Raw genomic sequence first — 25,610 nt, 5'->3', positions numbered from 1 at the left:
ACGTGGCCCGAGGTACGTACGGACGCGTTTTGTTTTTTTTCGAGCGAACGCTGCGGGGCGGTGTGGTGCCGCTCTGCTCCTGCTCTTCGCGCTCGCCGGCTGACGACTCGCCTCAGAGTTAAGGGCTTTCCCGATGCAACCAGTTTGTCCGCTTAGCTCACAGCGTTGCGTCGGCTGAGCGGAGGCCCCGGAGGAGGAGGAGGAGCCGGCCGCGGGGACGATGACCGGGATCGAGTCCGGGGAACAGCGGTTCCAGAAATCAGGTAAGATGAAAAACGTAATCCGAAAAATAAGGGCGAGAACACGGTGAGATCCGAAAACGCGGTCCAAATCGAAGGCGAGGGCTTTTGCTTTTTTTTTTTTTTTTCTGGACGGCTTTTGCAAACCGTCGCTCGGGTTTAGGGAAGGAAGAGGAGGAAGAGGAGGGCGGCCGGGTCGGCCGATCTGGCGGCTTTTCGTGCGAGAACGGCACACGAAAAACAGCGCACGGCGGCCTCTCGCGGATCCGCGAAAACAAAAAACCCTCGAATACATACCTCCCGGGACGTATCTCGCGGTCCGCAGAAACGTCCGCAGGGCTACGTTTCCACAATGAGCCCGGGTTGCAGAAACAGGTCTGGTAGCTCAAACCTGGGGTCCGTTTTTCTTACCTCTCTTAAATGATCTAAGATGATTTGGCAGATCCTGGATCTTTCAGCTTAGATAACTGATCTCTGGCACCCCTGGTTTAAAGGGATAGTTTACCCAAAAATAAAAACTCAGATTCAAACAAGTTTGCAAATCAGGTTAAAATGAAGGCTTTACAATTTCACGTGTCAAGAGTATTTAGCAATTTATTTAGTTTTAGAGCTCCCGAGCAGGGGTCCGTTCTTCATACGTGGATCACTCAATCATACAGATCATGATTTCGAGGATCAATAGATCTGTCTTTCACAACACACGCAGGGATCCTAGTTCATCCAAAACGAAAAACGGACCCCTGGAGGACTAGTGTTTTGCAGAGTTTTGCTTCAACACTAATCAATAATAATAATTCCTTACATTTATATAGTGCTTTTTCTAGACACTCAAAATGTTTTACACCAGGGGTGCTCAATCCTGTTTCTGGAGATCTACCTTCCTGCAGATTTCAGTTGCTACCCATATCAAACACACCTGAAAAAATTAATTAGGACCTGAACACCACTTGATAATTACAAGCAGGTGTGTTTGATATGGGTAGTAACTGAAATCTGCAGGAAGGTAGATCTCCAGGAACAGGATTGAGCACCCCTGTTTTACACAATGGGGGGTCTCTTCATCCACCACCAGTGTGCAGCATCCACCTGGATGATTGGTGGAGATAAACACAACTAACAAGATAACCAGTGTCTTCAAGATCACTAGAAAGCTGCAAGCAGGTATACGAATTGTTAGATATTCAGACTAGAAACAAGACAAAAACTTTACCTCCCTGCTAAAAAATCCACCTTAAACCAACCTAGGCTGGTTGGCTGGTTTGAGCTGGTCGACCAGGCTGGTTTTCGAGGGGTTTTGACCACTTCCAGGTTGGTTTCCAGCCATTTCCAGCCTTGTCTTAGCTGGTCAGGCTGGAAAATGACCAGCTAAATCCAGCTAAAACCAGCTTGACCAGCCTGGTTTAAGCGGGGCATAGCTGGTTTTGGCTGGGCTCCCAGCCTGGCTAGGCTGGTCAAGCTGGTTTTAGCTGGTCATCTCCCAGCCTGACCAGCTAAGACCAGACTGGAAATGGCTGGAAACCAGCTTGGAAGTGGCCAAAACCCCTCTAAAACCAGCCTGGTTGACCAGCTAAAACCAGCCAACCAGTCTAGGCTGGTTTAAGCTGGATTTTTCAGCAGGGCTAAGAAAAGCTTTTCTTTCCAGTCTAGTTTTCCTCTAAATAAACCATTATCACAATGCAAAAAATGATTTTCTTACTCACGTCTTGTCTTGTTTCTAGTCCAAATATCTAAAAACTCCTAAAACAAGAAGCATTTTATAGACAAGTAAAACATATAGTCTTGTTTTTAAGAAATAGTAGGTCAAAATTAAGTGAGTTTTTCCTTAAAACAAGCTAAATAAGCTGCCGATGTAAGCAAGATTATATTTCTTACCCCATTAGAAACAAGACAAAAAAATAAAAGTAAGAAACAAATTTTTCATCAGTGTGACAACCATAAAACAACCTCTACCTGAACAACATGGAAACTCACATTAGTCTAAACAAAAATCGGTCTATTTTTTAACGCATTGCCAAATTAGTCTCAATGTGACACATCATCTGACACATGTACAGTAAAACAGGACAATATACCATCACTCTGTCGTACTGTAATATATGGCTTCCATTATCTGCTTTCTATGTTTAGCTGGTGGCAGGACTTTGCCTTCATTTCCACTGTGCTACAAATACATTTATCAGTGTGGCCGCCCACTGGGAGGGTGAGAAATTGTGGAGTCTTTTGTATGTGGCAGATTAGTATTGACAAAATGTCCACCATGTCATATATCATCTGAACCCAGTGCTGCTGGACTCATGTTTGTGTGTCCATGTGTGGAGGTTTTTTACTTGCTGAATCTGCTGCTTTTAAGAAACGTAACATTGTGATTAATCAATCATGAACGAATGAAGTGACATTATTTAAATGAAGATCGACCTTTATAATGCAATAATAATAATAATAATAATTTAATAATAAAAAAGCATTGAGTAAGAGTTAGAAGGCGGAAAAAAATGAAGGAACATGATAACAAACATATCTGTTTGTGTGTCATAAAGATGGATGACGTGAATTTCCACAGTCTGGTCTTTAAGAAATCGCTTTTCTGTGAATGACTGACCGGTCATTCAAGGATAGATGATAATCTGTGTTTCATTATTGTTTAATATAAAACAAGAACATCAACAATGAGAGAACTAAAGAGAAACCCCTGCTGAAAAATCCAGCTTAAACCAGCCTAGGCTTGTCTGCTGGTTTTAGCTGGTCGACCAGGCTGGTTTTAGAGGGGTTTTGGCCACTTCCAGGCTGGTTTCCAGCCATTTCCAGCCTGGTCTTAGCTGGTCAGGCTGGGAGATGAACAGCTAAAACCAGCTTGACCAGCCTAGCCAAGCTGGGAATCCAGTCAAAACCAGCTATATCCAGCTTAAATCAGGCTGGTCAAGCTGGTTTTAGCTGGATTTGGCTGGTCATTTTCCAGCCTGACCAGCTAAGACTATGCTGAAAATAGCTGGAAACCAGCTTGAAAGTGGCCAAAACCCCTCTAAAACCAGGCTGGTTGACCAGCTAAAACCAGCCAACCAGCCTAGGCTGGTTTAAGCTGGATTTTTCAGCAGGGACAAAGCTAAAGAAAAAATATTCAACTGTATATAAGACACGAAAGTGAATATGATAATCAATAAACAATAAAAATCGGTAAAAATGTCAAAATTACAGAGATTACATTGAGTAAAAACATAAAATCGCTTAATTTTGTTTACACAAATTTCTTTTTAAAAGAATCCCTCTTATGTAGGCCAATGTGTATATTCATGTCTTGCTCCCTCTGTTTGAGTCTAGCTCGTCATCACCAGCGTAACAAACCGATGTTGAGAGCTTGTTTGCCAGTCAGAGTGTAGTGCTTCTGCAGCTCGATTTGAATAAACCTAGCATGTTTACATCCTGTTTGCATGCGGGCACAAACACCCGACGAGGGCGAACACGGCGGCAGAATTACCCAGCACAATAGGAGCGCCATCAGCGACGTTGCCTTGACTTTGTTATGTATAAGCAGCTCTCTACAGCGCCGCAACATCAAGGCGAGCGCGTGGCTGCAGGCACGCATTATATTTTTTGCATTGAAGGAGTCGGTTATTTTCCTTTGATGTGTTCTTCAGAGAGGACGGCCTGTCTGAATATCTATCAAAGCACCCAGTGACTTAGAGCAGCGCAGAACGACAGATTACCGTGGAAAAAAAAAGAGAAGAAAACTGTGTTTAACAGGGGTTGGTTTATATGCCTGACGCTTTGTTCTTGGAGATAGTTTTTGATGAAAGACGGAGAAGATGCGATTTTAAGTAGTGTGTCTGTCCTTCGACCTGCACAGCTCTTTAAGTCTCTTTATGTGTGTTTTAGGGCTTCAATCAAGTCAAAACTAGATTAAGAGTCATTGAGAGGGAAAAAAAACAAAAACAAATAAGGAGATCTTAAAACAGCAGCACCATATTTCATATTTGCCTAACAACAGCCCATCAGGCAAAAAGATGCTTTAGGAAGAGCTGGATTATGATGGTTTATGGGAGTTGATTATATAGTCATGAAGTTGAATCTGTCGATTCGTGTTCAGAAACACAAATTTTACCATATTGGTTCATGTTTACGGGCTTGAATTTTTTTTTTAACCTACTTTTAACCAGGGATGGCTGATGGTAAACTGACATTTCAGCCTGATCCCACGAGCAAACGTAAGTATTTTATATTTTGTCAGTTTAATGGCTTATTCGTATAAATATGTACAGGTTCAGTCAGATGAAATTGTACGATTTTTAAAAGAAGGCGTTGCACCTAAACCCAATCATCATTGGGGCATAGGCAAATCTACGGTGGCCGGGAAGTGCAAAACAACAGCGGGGGGGAATCCAACCCGGTACTAGTAAGGTGTACCTAATAAAGTGGCCAGTAAATGTTGGTCTCATACCATATCAGCCTAAAACTAGAACCTAAAGTTCATTGATAAACTTTGATGTTGGCTTGAGAAAGCCAACGTGACTGCGCTAGGACTGGGAATGGCAGTTGGCAGGAAGCATGGCGGCGGTTGCTAAGTGGTTGCTAGGCAGTTGCTAAAACAATTATGTCATTGTTAGGTAGTTGCTAAGCAGTTGCTTAATGGCAATGCTTGTGTACATGTTTGATCAAATACTAATACTTAGTAGGCATTTCTAGCATATGTTATTGCATTTAGATTAGGGGTCACCCAACTTGTTCCTGGAGGGCCGGTGTTCTGCAGATTTTAGCTCCAACCCTAATCAATCACACCTGGACAAGCTAATCAAGGTCTCACTAGGTATACTTGAAACATCCAGGCAGGTGTGTTGAGGCAAGTTGGAGCTAAATCCTGCAGGGACACCGGCCCTCCAGAACCGAGATTGATAACCCCTGATTTAGATAATCATTCATAGCATGTAGCTAATCGTTATTAGCACTTGGCTTTAATTATCATTGTTACCATGCATAGTACACAGGAAGTCCCATTTGCTAGCATGAGTCAAACAAGCCAATGCCCAGGTCCCTACGATGTTCTGATGTAGAGATATTGCTATTTTTAAATGGTTGCTAGGTTATACTGTTTTATTGCTATGGGGACATTTGGCAGGTTAGTGATGATACATCAAAGCTTCTTGGCAATATGAGTGATCTTAATCAACCCCGATGTTTCTATGACAGTATTTATGAGTGTCAAAAACTGGACTTGAACATTATGTATTCCTGGTGTTGGATTGCGGCTGGAAGGGCATTCGCTGTGTAAAACAAATACTGGATAAGTTGGCGGTTCATTCCGTTGTGGCGACCCCTGATTAATAAAGGGACTAAGGGAATGAACATTATGTAAAAATGTCTTGCCGTATTGAATTGAAAATACATTGCTTAATAAGTGTAAAAGTGATAGATGCAAAAACGGCTTGCCGTATCAGTAAAAAATATGGAGTTTAAGTCAAAAATGGCTTGCCATATTTTGAGAAAAATAATGCTTAAAAATTATTTATTGGAAAACTATAAGTCTGATAAACCTTAAAGATATAGCAACAAAATCTAACGCATCTAAATACAGCTTTTGGCCAAATTTGGGGCTTGTATAATTTTTTTATATGCCCGGATTATAAAATCTTAATATTTAACATTTTTTATTAAAAGAACGATAAGTCTTATAGGCATGAGGAGATATAGCAACAATCTTGAATGCAGAAGGCACATTTTGACCACATTTGGGCCTTGTGGCATGAACGGCCTAGGAGGAGATACATTTGTTTTCAAGGACAGAGTAGTATAACTTTCTCAAGCCAACATAATAAAAATAGCACCTTTTCATTTTCTATAAGTTTTAGTACATGGTGTAACTACAGAAAAGTCATGCTTTGAATAAGAAAATAATTGAATTGGGGGGGGGGGGGTGTTTGGTAGTTATAAAATGAGCCTATTTCCCCCCCAAAATGGAGTGTTCCTTTAAAGTTTTCTTAGATGGCCTAAAACTGGGCCAGAGTTTGAGACCTCATAGCATCCCAACCACCGAGAGCTGCTTGTGTGTTACTAAATGAGACCAAGTGTGCTTTTGTGTGTGTGTATGCGTTAATATATGGGCATGTGAAAGTGTGTGTGAGTTAATAGATGGCTCTGTCTGAGTGTAGCTGACAGAGGGATTATTCGCTCTCATAACTCGGCAGCTCTGCGGACAGATGTTGCCTGCCAGACACTCGGCAGATCAGCTCGTTTGTCATCCAACAGCAGACCGGAGCGTCCCTGGCCCACACTCTGTGCCTTAAAGACTTCAACACTTACAAGTCCACTTCACTGATATACAGCTGAGCATCTGAGATGTGACCTGCTCACTTAAATGCTTCTCTGCAGCAAAACCCAAAACCTGATTTGACGTGCTCCAGTCATTAGCCATGTTTCCATTTGAAGACGCAAATTAAATTCGTTCATTTTCTTTTAACTTGGTCACTTTATTCAACAGGGGTCGCCACAGCGGAATGAACCGCCAACTTATTCAGCATATGTTTTACACAGCGGATGCCCTTCCAGCTGCAACCCAGTACTGGGAAACACCCATAGACACTCACATTCACACACACTAAGGCCAATTTAGTTCATCCAATTCCTCTATAGAGTTTGGACTGTGGGGGCAACCGGAACACCCGGGGGAAACCCACACGAACATGTGGAGAACATGCAAACTCCACATAGAAATGCCAACTGGTCTCGAACCAATGACCTTCTTGCTGTAAGGCGAGAAAGACCAGAGAGGACCAGGCCTGGAACCTGAGTTGTGTTTGTGTGTGCAGCAGTCATCCGTTAGAGGGTGCTACTGCTTATCTTATTATTTATTTTTATTAAACTTGTGAAACAATCCTTAGTTTTCCTCCCCCTTCCTGATGGCTAGAAAGCCATTGGACCAAGGGAGCCCTGAACGGCCAGTGTCCTGGAGACCCTTATCAAAATTAACCATGGTTTTACTATAGTAACCGTAGATAAACAAAGCTTTTTTTTTTTGTAGTGAAATCATAGTAACCACAAAATGAACTACAGGTTATTTTGTATTTACAAAGGTTTTACTTCAAATGCCATAGTAATACCTTCACTCATTTTGTAGTTACTATGGTTTTTACCTCAAATGCAGTAGTAAAACCATTATTTTACTTCAAATGCAGTACTAAAACCATGGTTTTATTACTGCATTTGAGGTAAAAACCATAGTAACAAAATGAGTCAAGGTATTACTATGGCATTTGAGGTAAATCCATTGTAAATTCAAAATAAACCATGATTTTTACTACCGCATTTAAGGTAAAAACCATAGTAACTACAAAATAAACCATGGCTTATTTTGTATTTACAATGGTTTTTACCTCAAATGCCATAGTAATACCTTGACTAATGCTGTAGTTACTATGGTTTTTACTTCAAATGCAGTAGTAAAACCCTAGTTTAAATATAGTTCATTTTGTCGATACTATGGGTTACTACAAAAACCATAGTAAAACCATGGTTTGCTTTTTATATACAAAAGTGTTACTTCAAATACCCTAGTAATAACTTGACTCATTTTGTATTTATTTACTATGGTTTCTACTTCAAATGCAGTAGTAAAACCATGTTTTTTTTATTTATCTATTTATTGTATTTACAGTCGTTTTACTTTAAATGCCATAGTAATACCTTGGCTAATTTTGTAGTTACTATGGTTTTTACCTTAAATGCGGTAGTAAAAACCATGGTTTATTTTGTATTTACAATGGTTTTTACTTCAAATGCCGTATAAAAACCATAGTAACTACAAAATTAGCCAAGGTATTACTATGACATTTGAAGTAAAACCACTGTAAATACAAAAAAAAACAACAAAAAAAAAAAACATGGTTTTACTTCAGCATTTGAACTATTGAATGTTCTAACCAATAGGCCCATGTCATGTGCTGTTGGGTAGAAATAAATTTCTTAATAAATAGCCCCCTATAGATTAAAACTATTATTGTATGCTATACATTTTGTTTTGTACAAGCTTTGGAGATTTAACGTAAATTCCACTTTTAAATAATAGGTCTTTTGTCTTGAGCCACGGCTGCATTCAAATTTACATAAATGTTTTCAAAATGCACTACGAAGGGAACGCAATTGTCAATTGCAATTGTAAATATACATTGAAAGCAAATTTCACGTAAGAGAAATGACTTTAATGTTTTTTTCTTATTTTTTTTTTTATTCCAAGTTCAAATGTTGGAACATTCTAAATGAAAAGGGCATAGGGGGGATAACTGGGAATAGAACACAGGCAGGAGCTATGCTTCTATCTACAGCTCTCGCAGTGTAGTTGCAAGTGTACACGTTTTTGAATGTTAGTTGGAACCATGGATTTGAGAAAGACCAGAATCAACAAACTATGTTTGTAACGACAGAACTTGCTACCTTATGCCGAGTTCAGACTGCATGATTTTCAAAGTGTCACAGATGTTTTCACACTGCATGACTATCTGGGCTAGCGTTTCGTCGCTGCTTTGTTTACACTGCAAGATGGATCGGCGACAGGGACATTAACATTGCATGACTTTACTATAGGAATAATCGCCGACAACTTCGTCCAAACTACGTCTCACAGCCAAAAACACGTCGTATATCTTTTGGTATTAACTACATAATGAGAAAGAAGCCTTTAATGGTGTAGAACATGTACATATTTGCTCACCTGCGTTTAAAGGGAATTAGCCATTTCTCCTCAACGTTGATAATAAACTAATTTCTTTCTGTATGAAACGTCAAACAGACACAGTTGCTCCTGAGTCCTGTCAAACCTCCACTAGTTTTTCCTCCATTTTGTGGGTCCAAAAAAACTGAAAAAGAGTTTAACTTCTCCCCCAGCCTCCCGCTGGCCTGCAGCAGGTATACGCACACGCACACACAAGTGAAAGCTGCTCTCTCATTGGCTGTAGGTGATGGCTGATGTTACTTTTTGTCAAAACTCAATTCACACGGCATGATTTGAATCGCAGACAGCTCCAGATATTCAGCCTGCCAAATATCTCACAGGCATCGGCAACTCATCGGCGATTCTCTCAGATCGCGTCTTTGATAGTTCATACTGTGTGATTGTCACTCACGTGCACGAGCAGCGATTTGCCTGTGATTTCAGGCATTTGTCGGCGATTTCTCAAAACCTGAACTAGGCATTAGATGGTTAACGATGGTTTTCAGAAACTCACCCCGCTCTGTGTCTATGAGTGCGAATGACATGTGCGTCTTTTTGATTGATTATTTTGCATGAACATTTTTAACTACAAGAACATTCTGTACTTCATGTTCTGATTATTTTTATATTTGTAAAACTAAGCTAAAAAACTGACAGCGATAGAAAACAAAACATCAGATGCAAGCACTCATTTCAACTTAAATGGAGTAAGTTCACAGTACTTGTATAGATTAGTTTAACTCAAATGGTTTGTTGCAACCGTTTTCCTCAAACGGTTCGAGTTGCTTTAATTTATTGGGTTTTACAGTGCTGTTGATTTGAGTTCTCTTCATTTACTTTTATTAGGTTTTACTGTGCTCAAATTGCTTTATTTACTCAAATTGATTAAGCTCACAGTACTCATTAGGATTAGTTTTTTTTTAACTTAAAGGGTTTGTTGAAATCGGTTTCCTCAAACGATTTGAGTTACCTTCACATTTTGGCTTTTACAGTGTAGTAGCAATAAACTACATTTGCAACCTGAAATTTGCAGTTAATGTAAGAAAGTCTTGATTGTATTAATATGATACCTGCTGAAAACATGTTGATTTTTTGTTGTTGTGTAGGACTGAAAGGTAAAAGGTTTTGATTTCCAGCCTTGTATGCTGGTTTTTAACAGCTGATCTTTGGTTTTCTGAAAGACGACTTTGTTTTATGGTTTCCTTTGTGCAAGAAGATGAATAAATCTGAACAAACACAGTTGTCCCTTTAGATGTGTAATGTGAATGAGGTCAATCTCATTCATGCGTGTTGTGTCTCTGTGTGTTTTATCTGCAGGAACCCGTCTCCTACCCTCCGCCATCCTGAGCAATGGTGCAGAAGCTTCAGTCACTTCATTGCACAGTGAGTACAACAGCTTCATCTCATCGCTCTGTTCCTAGCTACGTTTCCATCCACCAATTTTTATACTCATTTACATGCAGGTAGTTGCTAGTTTGTGACAGAATTTATTATCAAAGTCACCTGGGGCCTCGTGTACGAAGACTTGCGTGGAAATCATACTAAAACATTGCGTATGCACAAAGCTGTAAATGTGCGTAGGCAGAAAAAAATTCAGATGTATGAAACACTGCGTACGCCGAATCTCACGCATATTCTTTTGTACATTTGAATGAACGTAAACCTGAGCGCAACATGCACGAGCGCAAAACCCCTCCCTGCCTCCTCCCCCGTATGAATATGCAAATGACTCTACTTTGGCAAAACCCAATGAAAAAGCAAAGGCAAAAGCAAGCAAGAAGAGAAACTTTGAACAGAATGTGAACTGGAGGTGCTCCTTTCGGAGGTAGACCAGAGGAAAGCGGTGTTATTTGCAAGTTTGTTCTCCGGAATTAACAACAAAAGAAAAAAATAGAGTAGGAGAGTTTAGCTGATGCGGTTAACACAGTTGGGTCTGAACATCGCACTGAGTGAATTAGAAAAGAAAATAGTGTGATTTATATGTGTAAAATGTTGCAGTAGCCTTAACAGTCTCAGTGGCGCAGCTCGTAAAACGCATGTCAACATGTTTTGACAAGTTCGAGCATGAACTCGGTTTCAAATCCAGCATCTGATGAACTCTTTCTTCTTTTTTCCCCCGCTACATATCAGATTTTGCCAACTATTTATCACGAGAAAGACAAGTAGGAATCATTAATAAGTTTGTGCATCATATTTTATTTGCACATTTATTGAATGGAAATGTTTCTGATTTACGTATGCAAATTAATCTTCAGATAGTGTCTTTATAGCAATGTGGGTGCAGTAGATAGCTCAGCTCAAATTACATTGGGAAAACAGGCGACTGCTGCAAATTGTGCTTTAATGTTTGGCTGGTCAACTGCATGGTATGGAAACCTTATATACCTGCTAGATGAACCCGTCTCATACAGCTGCCATTGCAAGACTCAGACACTTTGTAGAGTGCAATTTAACACAACTGCCTCTAGGAGTCGCCAATGAAAATAAAACAGACACGCACAAAAAATGTGCGTACGCAAGCCATAAAGCTGGCGTGGAGCTGCGCACATTCCCACATTCAGTTCATCGTTAGTAAATCCAAACGTGAGCGGTTCTGAGCGTGAAACCTGGCGTATGCAAAGTTTTTGATACATGAGGCCCCAGGGAAGGTATGAAAAATAAAAAACAACAACCTATAATCAGGTAAACAAGATGACAATGCTAATGAAACCAGCTTTGAAGGCTTCTTTTTGTGACTTGTTTTGCTGTAGCTAATGAATATTTTTCATTTCTAATAGAACAAAATTGGCTCACACTTTATTTATAAGGTACAATTCCCATTATTTTAGCTCAAATACTCCCAATTAGCTGCTTATTAACAGTTTTTAAGGTATTGTTGGGTTTAGGTGTTGGGTAGGATTAGGAATATAGAATAAAAGCCACTAATAAGCCAGTAAAGAATAGTGAGAATTTGTCCTTAAACTTTAAAATGCTGTATACAAGTTTTTGACTCTTCTAAAGCCACTCTGCTACTCGTGTAAGTCGCTTTGGATAAAACCGTCTGCTAAATGTAAATGTAGTTCAACCACTGGGTCAAACTTACATACTGCACCGTTAAGCGTAATCCAAAGTTTATTTATTAAACATAGTGCTGTACGAACGCTATCTCACTGCAATTCTTAACGTTTTCTTGTAGTGGCTAATTCATTTGAATTTCTAATCTCATTTGTACAATTTAGTCCTATCTGCTTATCCCTCTATGATGGTTTGGTTTAGGGGTGGGGTTTGGTGTCACGCCCCCTTTTAAAAATTGTACAGGGGAAGTCATTTACATGGAGACACCTTAATAAAATGGGAATGGTTGCTGATATTAATGTCCTGTTTGTGGCACATTAGTATATGTGAGGGGGCAAACTTTTCTTGATGGGTGGTGACCATGGTGGCCATTTTGAAGTCGGCCATCTTGGATCCAACTTTAGTTTTTTTTCAATTGGAAGAGGGTCATGTGACACATCAAACTTACTGGGGATTTCACAAGAAAAACAATGGAGTGCTTGGTTTTAACGTACCATTATCCTTTCATGAGTTATTTACAAGTTTCTGACCACTTATAAAATGTGTTCAATGTGCTGCCCATTGTGTTGGATTGTCAATGCCACCCTCTTCTCCAACTCTTTACACACTGATAGCAACACCGCAGGAAAAATGCCAGCACAGGCTTCCAGCATCCGTAGTTTCAGATGTTGCACATCTTGTATCTTCCGAACGTTTACATTTCTTCATGAGATCAGGCTGGCTGCATCTTCATTTTGTCTTAAGCAGTAATTACAACCGACAAGACAAATTCAGGCGATTTCTGTATTAGAGAAACATTCATTCATTCATTTTCAGCTTAGTCCCTTTATTAATCCAGGGTCCCCACAACGTAATGAACCACCAACTTATCCAGCAGGTTTTTACGCAGTGACCTTCTTGTTGTGAGGCGACAGCACTACCTACTGCGCCACTGCGTCACCCTTAGAGAAACATATAGTGAGAATTTACAGTACATACAGTCTAATTCCTGTAAGAGAGGCTGTAAATTAAAGAGTCCCATCTGTGTGTGTACATAAAAGCAATGAAAAGCCAGGATTATTATTTCATTATTGAGAATGAAAACCTCAGAGAGAGAGAGAGAGATGGCTGGAAGGCTGCAGATGCTAATTGACTCGTTTATTTGTGTTAGCGGTTCATTTGTCAGTGTGGCAGGTCTGCTGGCTGCTCCTGATGAATTAAAAGCACAGGAGGAGTCATATTCATAAAGTGTGTTTGTGCGCGCACTGATGGGGTTGCTTTTCAAGTGCTCTTCGTTAGTGGTTTTGTGAACAAACAGTCTCCCACACAAACGCTTGCTTTTGTGCTTGTGGTTTAAACCCAAGGTTGGCAGCACATTTGGTTGAGGATTCACAATCGCGTCCTTGAAAAAGGCTATTAACCACAGAAGAAGACCGTGTGACTCTGGGAGTTCATTTTTTCCGACATCCTTTTTTCCCCATTTTCTCAGCTCATAAATTTGATGTATGTGTAATGAAATTTGAATCGTCAACCAGATATTAGTTTCTTGAATATAATTTTTCATTGAATGTGTACCGTATTGAAAGTTCCAATCCTGTCTGAGATGACATTTAAAGGCGCAGTAGGGGATTGTCCTCAGAACTATTTTTTTTTTCATTGTGCTGATTGAAAGTCTCTTTATATTCTGATAGTATTGATTAATTGGTAAAAGGTGACCCAATTCCCTATTGATTGCCAGTTAAATGAGACCCAATTCCGATTTTTTTGCTCATGTGTGACACAGATCGGATCTGCATGGATTCGAATATTCAGAGATTGGTTTCAGGCGTCCTTCATATGTGGAAATAAATCAGATATAGATAGGATATGTGACAATGCGACTGTCATGTAAACAGGCAGATCGGATTTATTGAGGCGTTCCATTCTGTATATCATTAAACTTCTGACAATGTGGTGGTGTGGTTTGATGACAGAAAGAAGAGCGTGTGTGGAGATGCCGACGCGGTAAACAACATCAGAGGAAACATAGAGGAGGAATATGGTCAGCCGCCACAATTTGCTCCCACCAGACCTGAGATCTCTCTCGTACCCACAAATTCCTCTGAATGGTGGAGGAAATCATAAAGCATATAAACCATAAGCTGTGATGACGGTCCTTTCCCACCTCCGGCTCAAAATCATTTTAAAGTTGGGCGAACTTTGTGTGGTAACTTTTGCTTTTTGTCACTATTAATACACGCACTGCATCTACACATAGAACAACTTCATTCTCTCACACACCAGTGTGCACACAGGTAAAGGCTACATCTTCAACTACACACACATCAGGGCCATACCATTACATAAACTGCGTGGGGGTAAATCTGTATTAAACCATTCACAGCTTATACTACACTACGCATATTTCGCAGAGCTAAAAACAAGACAATTTCTTCCATCGTGGCTAGTGTGGCACATATGTTAGAACCCGCCTTTATGCATGCGCGACATCGTGAATTGTATAGCAAGTGTAAACGCATGAATTAGATATGGGTCACAATTAAAACAACGTGTAAACAGACAGGCAAACAAATCGGAATTGGGCAACAAGACCTGACAGTGTAAACGGGGCCTAAATGTATTTATATGTGTTTTCTAAGTTTGGTGTAAGGCGTAGTACTTAAAAGTTTGTTTCGTCCAATTAAAATGTATGTACACTGTAAAAAATGCAGGGTTGCAGGTAATCTGGAGGGGAATAAAGTGTGCTGCCTTCAAAAATCTGTCCACCGCAGTGAGGACTGCTGTTTTGCCACTGGATAGGGGTAATCTAGGGCCTACTCACACTATGCCATCCGTACCGTGCCTAGGCCCGTTTCCCAGATCGTTTGAGAAGTGTGAGTGCGCTGAATCAGGCTCAAGCATGGTTCACTTGGCTGGCTCTGGCCTGGTTGGAAGAGGTGTGCCTGAGCGCGGTTCACTTGGGCTTAGGGCAAAGCCCGACTTTGGGCAAAGCCGAAACTGAAAGCGAGACGTGACTTTTAAGGGGCTGTTTCATATGGATTTATTAATCATTCTTACTGTTCGGTGAACGCAAACTGCCATAGTTTATTAAAGACGCAAACCCCTCAATGCACGACAGCTGCGCACCTTCAGCAGACATTCCTGCAGCACGAGAGCATTATGATTATGAGCGGCAAAAGTGGCGGATCTGTTCGGCGAAATTATTGACTGCGTCACCGCATCCCTAAGGACTGTTTGGCGAAATATTTGACTGCATGTCACTGCATATCAAACGACTAAAACGATATAACTAGAGAAATCTCCACTGTGCTGCTGAGAGCGCTTCTCACTGAACAGCGCAGCAGCGATGACGTAAGCGTGCCGAGGCCCGATTGTGGTGTGAGTGCGGGCCGTCGGGGGAGACGGGAGGGGGGACAAGCGTGCTTTGGCCCGGTTCGAGGCAACTGTACCTAGTGTGAGTACGGCCCTAGTGACCCATCGCTATGTATGACCAGGGTCGCGAAGGGACAGGCAGTGGCCGGAGAAGCCCTGCTGAGAGTCGATTAGAGCTCTTAGCTACCGCACAGACCCAACAAGCCAACACAAACAAGTGTCCTGCACCATCAAGGTGCCACCAGAACCGTTGCTTAAATAACCCAATGTACAATGACCCCACTGTAAAATCTTTGTTGGTCCGAACATCTTTTTCACCTGCTAAAAACGAACAGCCAAAAATAACTTCATTTGAAGTGTGCTTTCAGAATGAGCATGTGTTGAATATTTGACTAGATATATTTCAAGATACTAGAATTCAGCTTAAAGTGACAATTAAGGGCTTAACTAGATGAATTAGATTAATTAGGCAAGTTAGGGTAATTATATAATTATAGTTTTGTCATTGTATAAGGATGGTTTGTACTGTAGACAATCGAAAACAAATATTGTTAAGGGGGCTAATAATATAAAATGGCTTAAAAATGGCTTTAAAAAAATTTAAAACTGCTTTTATCTTAGCTGAAATAAAACAAACAAGACTTTCTCCAGAAGAAAAAAATATTATAGAAAATACTGTGAAAAACTCCTTGCTCTGTTAAACATCGTTTGTGAAATATTTGAAGAAAACAAAATTCATAGGAGGGTGAATGATTTTGACTGTATGTGTGTGTGGCGCTTTAGTAAGTGTACAGGGACACAATGTTATCGTGAGGTGCCGGCTGTTTGCTCTGTCGGTGTGTATAACGGCACGCTGTTGTCCCTGTGTTATGAGTGTGTGTGTAATTGTGCGTCTGAATGGCCTGCTCTCAGCTATCAGAGCCGCCTGCTGTTCAGACCCTCAGCCAGGCTAATGACAGACCCCTGGGCCTAATCTACTGCGTTTAATGGGCTCCAGAGGGGCTGCTTTTTAGTCTACAGTAAAGCAGGCCGCTGAGATTTGGACAGAAACCATGTTTAGTGCTATAGTTGTGTCACAGTAGTCACATATGATTTTCTCTTTATTTTGTATTACAGTGCATACAGTTAAAGTCACAATCATTCACCCTCCTGTGATTTATTTTATTTTTTTTCAAATATTTCCCGAATGATGTTTAACAGAGCAAGGAAATTTTCACAGTATTTCTGATAATATTTTTTCTTCAAGAGAAAGTCTTATTTGTTTTATTTCGGCTAGAATACAAGCAGTATTTAATTTTTTTAAAGCCATTTTAAGGTAAAAATTATTAACCATATCTTTCTGATTGTCTACAGAACAAGCCATTGTCATTCAATGACTTGCTTAATTAACCTAATGAAGCCTTTAAATGTCACTTTAAGCTGAATGCTAGTATCTTGAAAAATATCTAGACAAATATTATGTTCTGTCATCATGACAAAGTCAAAAGGAATGATTAAAAATGAGTTATTAAAACTGTTATGTTTAGAAATGTGTTGAAAAAAAATCTTCTCTCTGTTAAACAGATTGGGTTCAGCCTGATTAGTACAGTAGAGAAAAAGGCAAACAGCGAACCACTTAAATCATTGTTTTAAGTCATTTCGACATTGTGTTTGGCCCCTTTCCTGGACTTTAAGCATCATGGGTACCTTTCTGTCTTTGAAAGATGGAGAGCTCTTGGATTTAATCTAAATAAATCTTAATTTTAGTTCTGAAGATGAGCGAAGGTCTCAGGGGATTGGAATGACACAACCATTTAAGTGTGCTAAGAAATGGTAATGAAGTGGATTCCAAGTTTTCCCAGAGATGGTTTGTGGCTGGAAGGGCATCCGCTGCGTAAAAACATGTTGGATAAGTTGGCGGTTCATTCCGCTGTGGCAACCCTGGATTAATAAATTGACTAAGCCGACAGGAAAATGAATGAATGGATTCCAAGTACAATTAATTATAAAATGTCCTTTTTTGTTGCTATTAGTTTTATATTACAACCCCAAATCAGAAAAAAGTTGGGACAGAATGGAAAATGCAAATAATAAAGAAAGTAGTGACTTTTCAAATTGAGTTTGACTTGTATTTCACTGCAGACAACATTAATGCAAAATGTTTCATGTTTTGTCTGTTCAACTTCATTTAATTTGTAAATATTCATCCTTTCCTGTCATTCAGACCAGCATAACATTACAAAAAAAGTTATCACAGGAGCAATTTAGAGCTACGATCAGGTAAACTGGTTAAATAATGATGTGATTTGAAACAGGTGATGTCAACAGGTGATTGTAATTATGATTTGGTACAAAAGCAGCATCCAAGAAAGGTCTAGTCCTTTAGGTGCAAAGATGGGCAGAGGATCGCCCGTTTGCCAACAAATTCACGAGAAAATGATTGAAATCTTTAAAAACAATGTTCCTCAAAGAAAAAAAAGACATTTGGATATTTCAACTTCAGCAGTGCAGAACATCATTAAAAGATTTAAGGATTCAGGAGAAATTTCAGGGTGTAAACAACAAGGGTGCAAGTCTAAGCTGAACAAAGAAGCTCTCCTATCCCTCAGGTGGCACTGTATAAAGAATCCTCGGTCACACTTTACAATAAGGTTCATTAGTTAATGGTAGGTAATGCATTTACTAACATGAATAAACAATGAACAATACATTTACTACCGTATTTATTCATGTTAATAAACGTTAGTTAATGAAAATACAGTTGTTCATTATTAGTATGTTAACTCATGGTGCATTAACTAACGTTAACAAGCATGGACTTAAATGTTAATAATGCATTAGTAAATGTTCAATTATGATTAATAAATGCTGTACATGTGTTGTTCATGATTAGTTCATGTTAGTAAATGCATTAGCTAATGAACCTTATTGTAAAGTGTTACCGAATCCTCATTCATCTATAAGAGATATCACCACATGGGCTCAGGACTCCTTTGGCAAACCTTTGTCCAGGTACCACAATTCATAGCTACATTCACAAATGCCAGTAAAAACTGTACTGTGCATAAAGGAAGCCCTATGTTAACAGTGTCCAGAAGTGACGTGGACTTCTCTGGGCTCAGAGGCATTTGGGATGGACCATCAAACAATGGAAATGTGTACTGTGGTCAGATGAATCAGTATTTCAGGTATTCTTTGGGAGAACAAAACGTCGGACCAATAAAGAAAGTGATCATCCAGACTATTACCAGCAAAAAGTCCAAAAGCCAGGGTCTATCATGGTATTGCGTCAGTAAATTTGGCAAAGGTAACTTGCACAAACTGATGGCACCATAATTGCTTAAAAATACACAGAGATGTCTATGCATATTTCAACAAGACAAATCCACATTTTGCACACATTACAAAGTCCTGGCTGCGGAGGAAGAGGATACAGGTACTGTACTTGACTGGCCTGCCTGCAGTCCTGACTTGTCTCTAATGAAAAATGTGTGAAAATGAATCGCTAAATGTTTCCCAGAGATGGGTTGCAGCTGAAAGGGCATTCGCTGCGTAAAAACGTGCTGGATAAGTTGGCGGTTCATTCCGCTGTGGCGACCCCGGATTAATAAAGGGAGTAAAAGTAAAATGAATGAATAAATGAATCGCAAAATGCAATAACGAAATCCCCGTACTGTTGCCCACCTTAAGACTTGTTTGCACGAAGAAATTACATCACAAACACTTCATTACTTGGTGTTTTCAATCCCTAAACGGCTTTTAAGTGATGTGAATAGGAATGATAACATTACAAAGTTGAAATGCTTTGTTTCAACATGTTTTGAAATGTGTTGCAAGAACCAAAATTTGAATATGTTAAACAATAGGACACGTTAAATAGTGTGTTATTGTCTGCAAGGTATTTATTATATAAGAAAAAAAACTCAGATTCTCCTATCACAGCAAAGTTTCTTTTTGATATTTGACACCAGTTTATCAGGACGTGACAATTTTGTTCCCTTTAACTCATTAGATGGAAATCTTTCATAAAATAATACAGTTTTGTGCATAAATGTAACTTTTAGATGGAAAAGCTATTAACAACATGAAGGGATCCTCAATGGTGTCAATAACATAACAATATAGTGGACAACAGGAAGGGAAGCAGCAGGCCACTGTGCAGATAAGCTGAAGACACATGATAAGAGTGTTTACACCGGACACTATGGTGATTAGACAGAGAGAGAGAGAGAGAGAGCCAAACACTGGTCAGATGTTGGGTTTAGACCACACTGAGATTCCCGTCAGTCGTGTTTTGGAGACTGGCTAACATGTACAGGTGACCTGCTGAAACTTCCTGAAGGCCTTGACTTAATCTTCAGCTTTTTTACTTGTTAAATATCGTCTGTTTAGTAGCTCACATATTTTTATCTTCCTCTTCGTCTCATCTCTTGTCTGCAGGTGTTTGATAAAGGATTTTGAGACTCGTCCTTCAGTGACGCATCTACTGGAGCATCCGTTCATCAAACAGGCTCATGGGAAAGACACGTTGCTCAGACAGCAGCTGTCGGTCCTTATACGTGAGCAGCAGGACGTGGGCAGCAGGACCAAGACCAGGTACCTTCATGCGCAGCATGCAAAGCACAGGACAGATCTAATAGAACTTGACAAATGTCAAGATGGTCACGAGGGAGAGAGAGAAATACTTTTGTAGCACATGCAGTGGTGGGCGATAAGGTGACAACGAAAGGTCTGATTAATTGTGTGATTGATTGGTTTATTGAATGATTAAGTAAATAATAGAATGAATGTTTATGTGAATGATTAAAAGATTGATGGATTGATTGAATGAATTTGTGTTTGTTTAATTAATTGATTCATTGATTCATTATTGAATAAATAAATGAATGAATGAGTGATTGATTGAATGATTGTTCGGTTGAGTGATTGAATAGTGGAACAAATGATTGATTGATTGAATGAATGATTGAGTGATTTATTGATTGATTACATACACAATTGAATGAATGATTGACAAATTGATTGAATGAATAAGTTATTGATTGAATGATTGATTAAATGTTTGTTTGTTTGTTTGTTTGTTTGTTTGTTTGTTTGATTGATTGATTGATTGATTGATTGGTTGATTGATTGGTTGATTTATTCATTAATTGAATAAATAAATGAATGAATGAGTTATTGATTGAATGATTGTTCGGTTGAGTGATTGATTAGTTGAGTTTATGATTGATTAAATGATCGAGAGATTTCTTGATTGATTGACTGATTGATTGAGAGATTGATTGAATGAATAAATGAATGATTAAATGAATGGTTGATTGAGTGATCCGTTGATTGATTGATGGACTCAATAAATGAATGAATGAATGAATGAATGATTAATTGATTGAATGAATAGTTAAAAGATTAAATTAATGAATGGTTAATTGATTGATGAATTAAATGATTGATTAATGAATGGGTAGTTGAATTATTGATTGATTGGTTGGCTGATGGATTAATTGATTGGTGGGTTGTTCGGTTAGTTGACATTGATTGATTGATTAATTGATTGATTGATTGATTGATTGATTGATTGATTGATTAAGTGATTGGTTGGTTGGCTGGCTGATGGATTTATTGATTGGTTGTTGGGTTGTTTGGTTGGTTGACATTGATTGATTGATTGATTGATTGATTGATTGATTGACTGATTGATTGATTGATTGATTGATTGATTGATTGATTGGCTAATTGATTGGTTGGTTGACATTCATTGACTGATTGATTGATTATTTGGTTGGCTGATTGATTGGTTGGTTGACATTGGTTGTTTGGCTGATTGATTGATTGATTGATTAATTGATTGGATTGATTGATTGATTGATTGATTGATTGATTGATTGATTGATTGATTGATTGATTGATTGATTGATTGATTGATTGATTTATAGGCGTTCAGTTGGTTGGTTGTTTGGTTGGCTGATTTATTGACATTGATTGATTGATTGATTGATTGATTGATTGATTGATTGATTGATTGATTGATTGATTGATTGATTGATTGGATAGGCGTTCAGTTGGTTGGTTGTTTGGTTGGCTGATTTATTGACATTGATTGATTGATTGATTGATTGATTGATTGATTGATTGATTGATTGATTGATTGATTGATTGGCTGATTTATTGATTGATTGATTTCTGAGCCCATGACATAAATTTTTTTTGCTTTTACTTTAAATAGATATTTAAATGTGTATGTATACATTTTTCAGTTTTCATAATAAGTAAAGTAAGATTATGAAATAATATGCAAATGTTTAGACATAATATAATGTACATCGTATATAATAGAGATAATACGTTTTGTGAAATTGTATTCATATTGCAATATATCGCATATATCACACACACACACACACACACACACACAAACACACACACACGCACAAAAATTACGCAATGCTAGATTTTTCCAATATCGTGCAGACCTAAAAAGCATTTGTCTAACAAAAAAGTTTTTGCAATAATTGCTGTTATTAAATTCCATATTCACCAATGATTACTATAAAGATGTATTGTTCTTTTTAATAAGCTTAAAAACAATTATGATTTTCAAATGAACTGAAGAATGTTGAAAATTCAATTCATGTCATTTTTTACTGTATTTCATTACAAAACATTTCTTTCATAATGTAATTATGTTACAAAATGTTTCAGATTTTACTGCATTTTTGTTCAAATAAGCACTGATTTGGCTAGCAGACGACACCACCTTTAAAGCATTAAAGTGATAGTTCACCCAAAAATGAAAATTCTGCCATCATTTACTCACCCTTAATTGTTCCAAACCAGTTTTTTTTTCTGTTGAACACAAAAGAAGATAATTAGAGAAATGATAGAAACTTATAACCACTGACATCTAAAGTAGAAAAAACAAACCCCATGGATGCCACAGACTTTTTTTTTTTAAATATCTATTTTTATGAGTGAACTTTACCTTTTAACTAGTAGTGTAAATATACAGGTGGATCAAAAGGAAGTATTATTTTATGGCTTTAAAATAGCCTGCCAATCATTTTTAGAAGGCTCTCAGGGTCAGATTGGAGATCTGGCTGCCTTGAGTGTGGCAGCGGTCATTTTGATGAGCTTGACCTGCGTTTATCAACGTCCTGTGCAGATGCGGAGCTGTCGCGGTGGATTTATCGCGTCTAAAATGTAAAAACAGTAAGGCTTTCTGTTGTGACAGTCTGGAAATACTCTGTGTGAATCAGACATGAGGGTTTTTTTTAGATTCTGTCAGCTGTGTGTGAAGGGTTTTCTCTCTCCAGCAGATGGCAGTGTTACCTGAGGACGAGTTCAGCAGAGATACAGCTGTAGATTTATGGCTACTGATAATAAAATCTACTTTTTTTTTTTTAACAATCGATAGGACATTTTTATTTATATTTATGTGATTTACAATCTCTTGGATACGTTTCTTCATATTTTTGTGACTTGCAAAGTTCTCCTATACTGCAAAAAAAGCTTTTCTTACATGAGAGTTACTGTCTTGTTTCTAGTATAATATCTAAAAGTTCTTAAATCAAGAAGCTTTTACTAGACAAGCAAAAATACGGTCTTGTTTTAAGAAATGATTTCTTCTTAAAACAAGCAAAATAATCTAGATTTTTTTTAGACATAAGACATATTTAGCTTACCCCATTGGCAGCTTATTTTAAGGAAAAACTCACTTAATTTTGGCATATTATTTCTTAAAACAAGACAATATTTGCTTGTCTAGAAAATGCTTCTTGATTCAAGAACTTTTAGATTTTTAAACTATGAACAAGACAAAAACTAAGTAAGAAAAAAAAAATAAATATATATATATATATATATATATATATATATATATATATATATATATATATATATATATATATATATATACATATATATATTGCAGTATTACATTATTTTCACATTCAAAACCCTTTAAAATGATTAAAACATTTCATATATGTATTAGGGCAAAGCCTCGGCTCAGTTGGCGTTTCTGTGTGGAGTTTGCATGTTCTCCCTGCATTCGCGTGGGTTTCCTCCGGGTGCTCCGGTTTCCCTAAATTGTCTGTAGTGTATGAGTGTGTGTGTGAATGCGTGTGTGGATGTTTCCCAGCTGGAAGGGCATCCGCTGCATAAAAACTAATAAATAAGTTGGTGGTTCATTCCACTGTGGCGACACCGGATTAATAAAGGGACAAGCCGACAAGAAAATGAATGGATGAATATTTGTATCAGATCTGCTCGTTCATAACACTAGCAACGCTTAACAGTAAATAAACACACTAAATCTTCTTTTAAACGGTCACTTTAGGACTCCAATACGAATGTTTTCTTCTGTTAAAGAACTAAGCAGACAAATACACTGCAGAAATGTATTACTTGGATTATTGGTCTTGTTACTGGTCAAAATATTTAAAAATTCCTATATCAAGAAGCGGTAAAAATGGTGCTTTGGTTTCAGAAATAAAAAGTCAAGATTAAGAGTTTTTTCTTTAAAGCAAGCTAAATAATCTGATTATTTTGTTTGTTTTAATAAAAAAAGAAAAACTGACTTAATTTCATCTTTTTAATTTTGAAAAACAAAAAACCTTCTTGGCTTAAGAAATTTTCTACAGTGTATATGTTACAGGAATCATTAAAGATTTTGACAATGCTATATACACACACACACACACACACACACACACACACACACACACACACACACACACACACACACACACACACAGTTGAGGTCAGAATTATTAGCCCCCCTGAATTATTAGTTCCCTGTTTATTTTTTCCCCTAATTTCTGTTTAACAGAGCGAGGATTCCTTCAACACATTTATAAACGTAATAGTTTTAATGACTCATTTCTAATAACTGATTTATTTTATCTTTGCCATGATGACAGTAAATACTATTTGACTAGATATTTTTCAAGACACTTCCATACAGCTTAAAGTGACATTTAAAGGCTTAACTAGGTTAATTAGGTTAACTAGGCAAGTTAGGGTAATTAGGCAAGTTATTGTATAATGATAGATTGCTCTGTAGAAAAAAAACAACATTAAAAAATAGGAAAAAATATAGCTTAAAGGGGCTAATCATTTGATCCTAAAATGGTTTTAAAAAAATAAATAAAATAGCTTTTATTCCAGCCGAAATGAAATGAATAAGACTTTCTCCAGAAGAAAAAAAATATTATCAGATATACTGTGAAGATTTCCTTGTTCTTTTAAACATCATTTGGGAAATATTTAAAAACAGAAAAAAATGAAAGGGGGGCTAATAATTCTGACTTCAACTGTATACTGTATGTATGGATATATTTATATGTATATACAGTATATACAGTATATATATATATATATATATATATATATATATATATATATATATATATATATATATATATATATATATATATATATATATATATATATTTGATAGTTATTCTAAAACACATTTGCTCACTGAATATTTTATCTTTTTCAGACCATTCTCTGTAAATCCTAGCGATGGTTGTGCGTGAAAATCTCAGTAGATCAGCAGATTCTGAAATACTCAGTCCAGCCCGTCTGGCACCAACAACCATGCCACGTTCAAAATCACTTAAATCCCCTTTCTTTCCCATTCTGATGCTCGGTTTGAACTGCAGCAGATCATCTTGACCATGTCTACATGCCTAAATGCATTGAGTTGCTGCCATGTGCTTGGCTAAAAGTTTGCGTTATCGAGCAGTTGGACAGGTGTACCTAATAAAGTGGCCTGTGAGTGTATATTGAATAGAATGAACAGAGTTTTGTGTATTTGTCTTGTTTTACCTTGCCTAAATATCTTTTTTTTATTATTTGTTAGTGCCCTTTAGAAGCTACAGAAGATACTTATTTGTTTCCCAGATGACAAAATAAATAAAATTTACCCTCATGTTCAAATTTTTATTCTTATTAATTTATCTCCTTAAAGTAATGTCTCATTTCCTTACTACTAAAGTGTTAGATTAGTACTCTTAACCCTTTAACATCTCTCCGATTCACCAATACATGAGGAGCAATTGTTCTGAAATAATCACACTGGATTTTTCTTACATATCACATGATATCCACTTCTCTTAATCTTGAGTTTCGCTAAACAAAATAATTGAAGTTGTTCTGAGAAAAACTGGATTGGTACGTACATCCTGTGATTGTGAATAAACAGTCGTTGGGTTGCCAGATTGTAGCCCCTGATTCCCCAGGCCAGGTTTAATCTGCTCCCCTGATAGTGACAGTGAGAGAGACGTAATAAG

General features: G+C 37.9%; 1 protein-coding gene across 23 annotated transcripts in view; it reads left to right on the top strand.

Annotated features, from left to right (window-relative positions):
* The window catches only part of myo3b (myosin IIIB), a 217,320-nt gene that overhangs the window by 48,967 nt on the left and 142,743 nt on the right, over positions 1 to 25,610 (top strand). For all 23 annotated transcript variants that reach the window (XR_015499044.1, XM_087267375.1, XM_087267374.1 and 20 more), the window contains 2 exons: positions 10,249 to 10,314; positions 19,756 to 19,911. Coding sequence is in view for 22 of the 23 variants with exons in the window: in XM_087267375.1 (XP_087123501.1) it covers positions 10,249 to 10,314; positions 19,756 to 19,911 (222 nt within the window). In the remaining variant the exon portion in view is untranslated. The remainder of the gene's footprint in view (positions 1 to 10,248; positions 10,315 to 19,755; positions 19,912 to 25,610) is intronic.

This window comes from Danio rerio, chromosome 9, assembly GCF_052040795.2.
Source record: "Danio rerio strain M-AB ecotype USA chromosome 9, GRCz13ab, whole genome shotgun sequence".
Lineage (NCBI taxonomy): Eukaryota > Metazoa > Chordata > Actinopteri > Cypriniformes > Danionidae > Danio > Danio rerio.
This window is presented reverse-complemented; position numbering and strand designations above follow the sequence as displayed.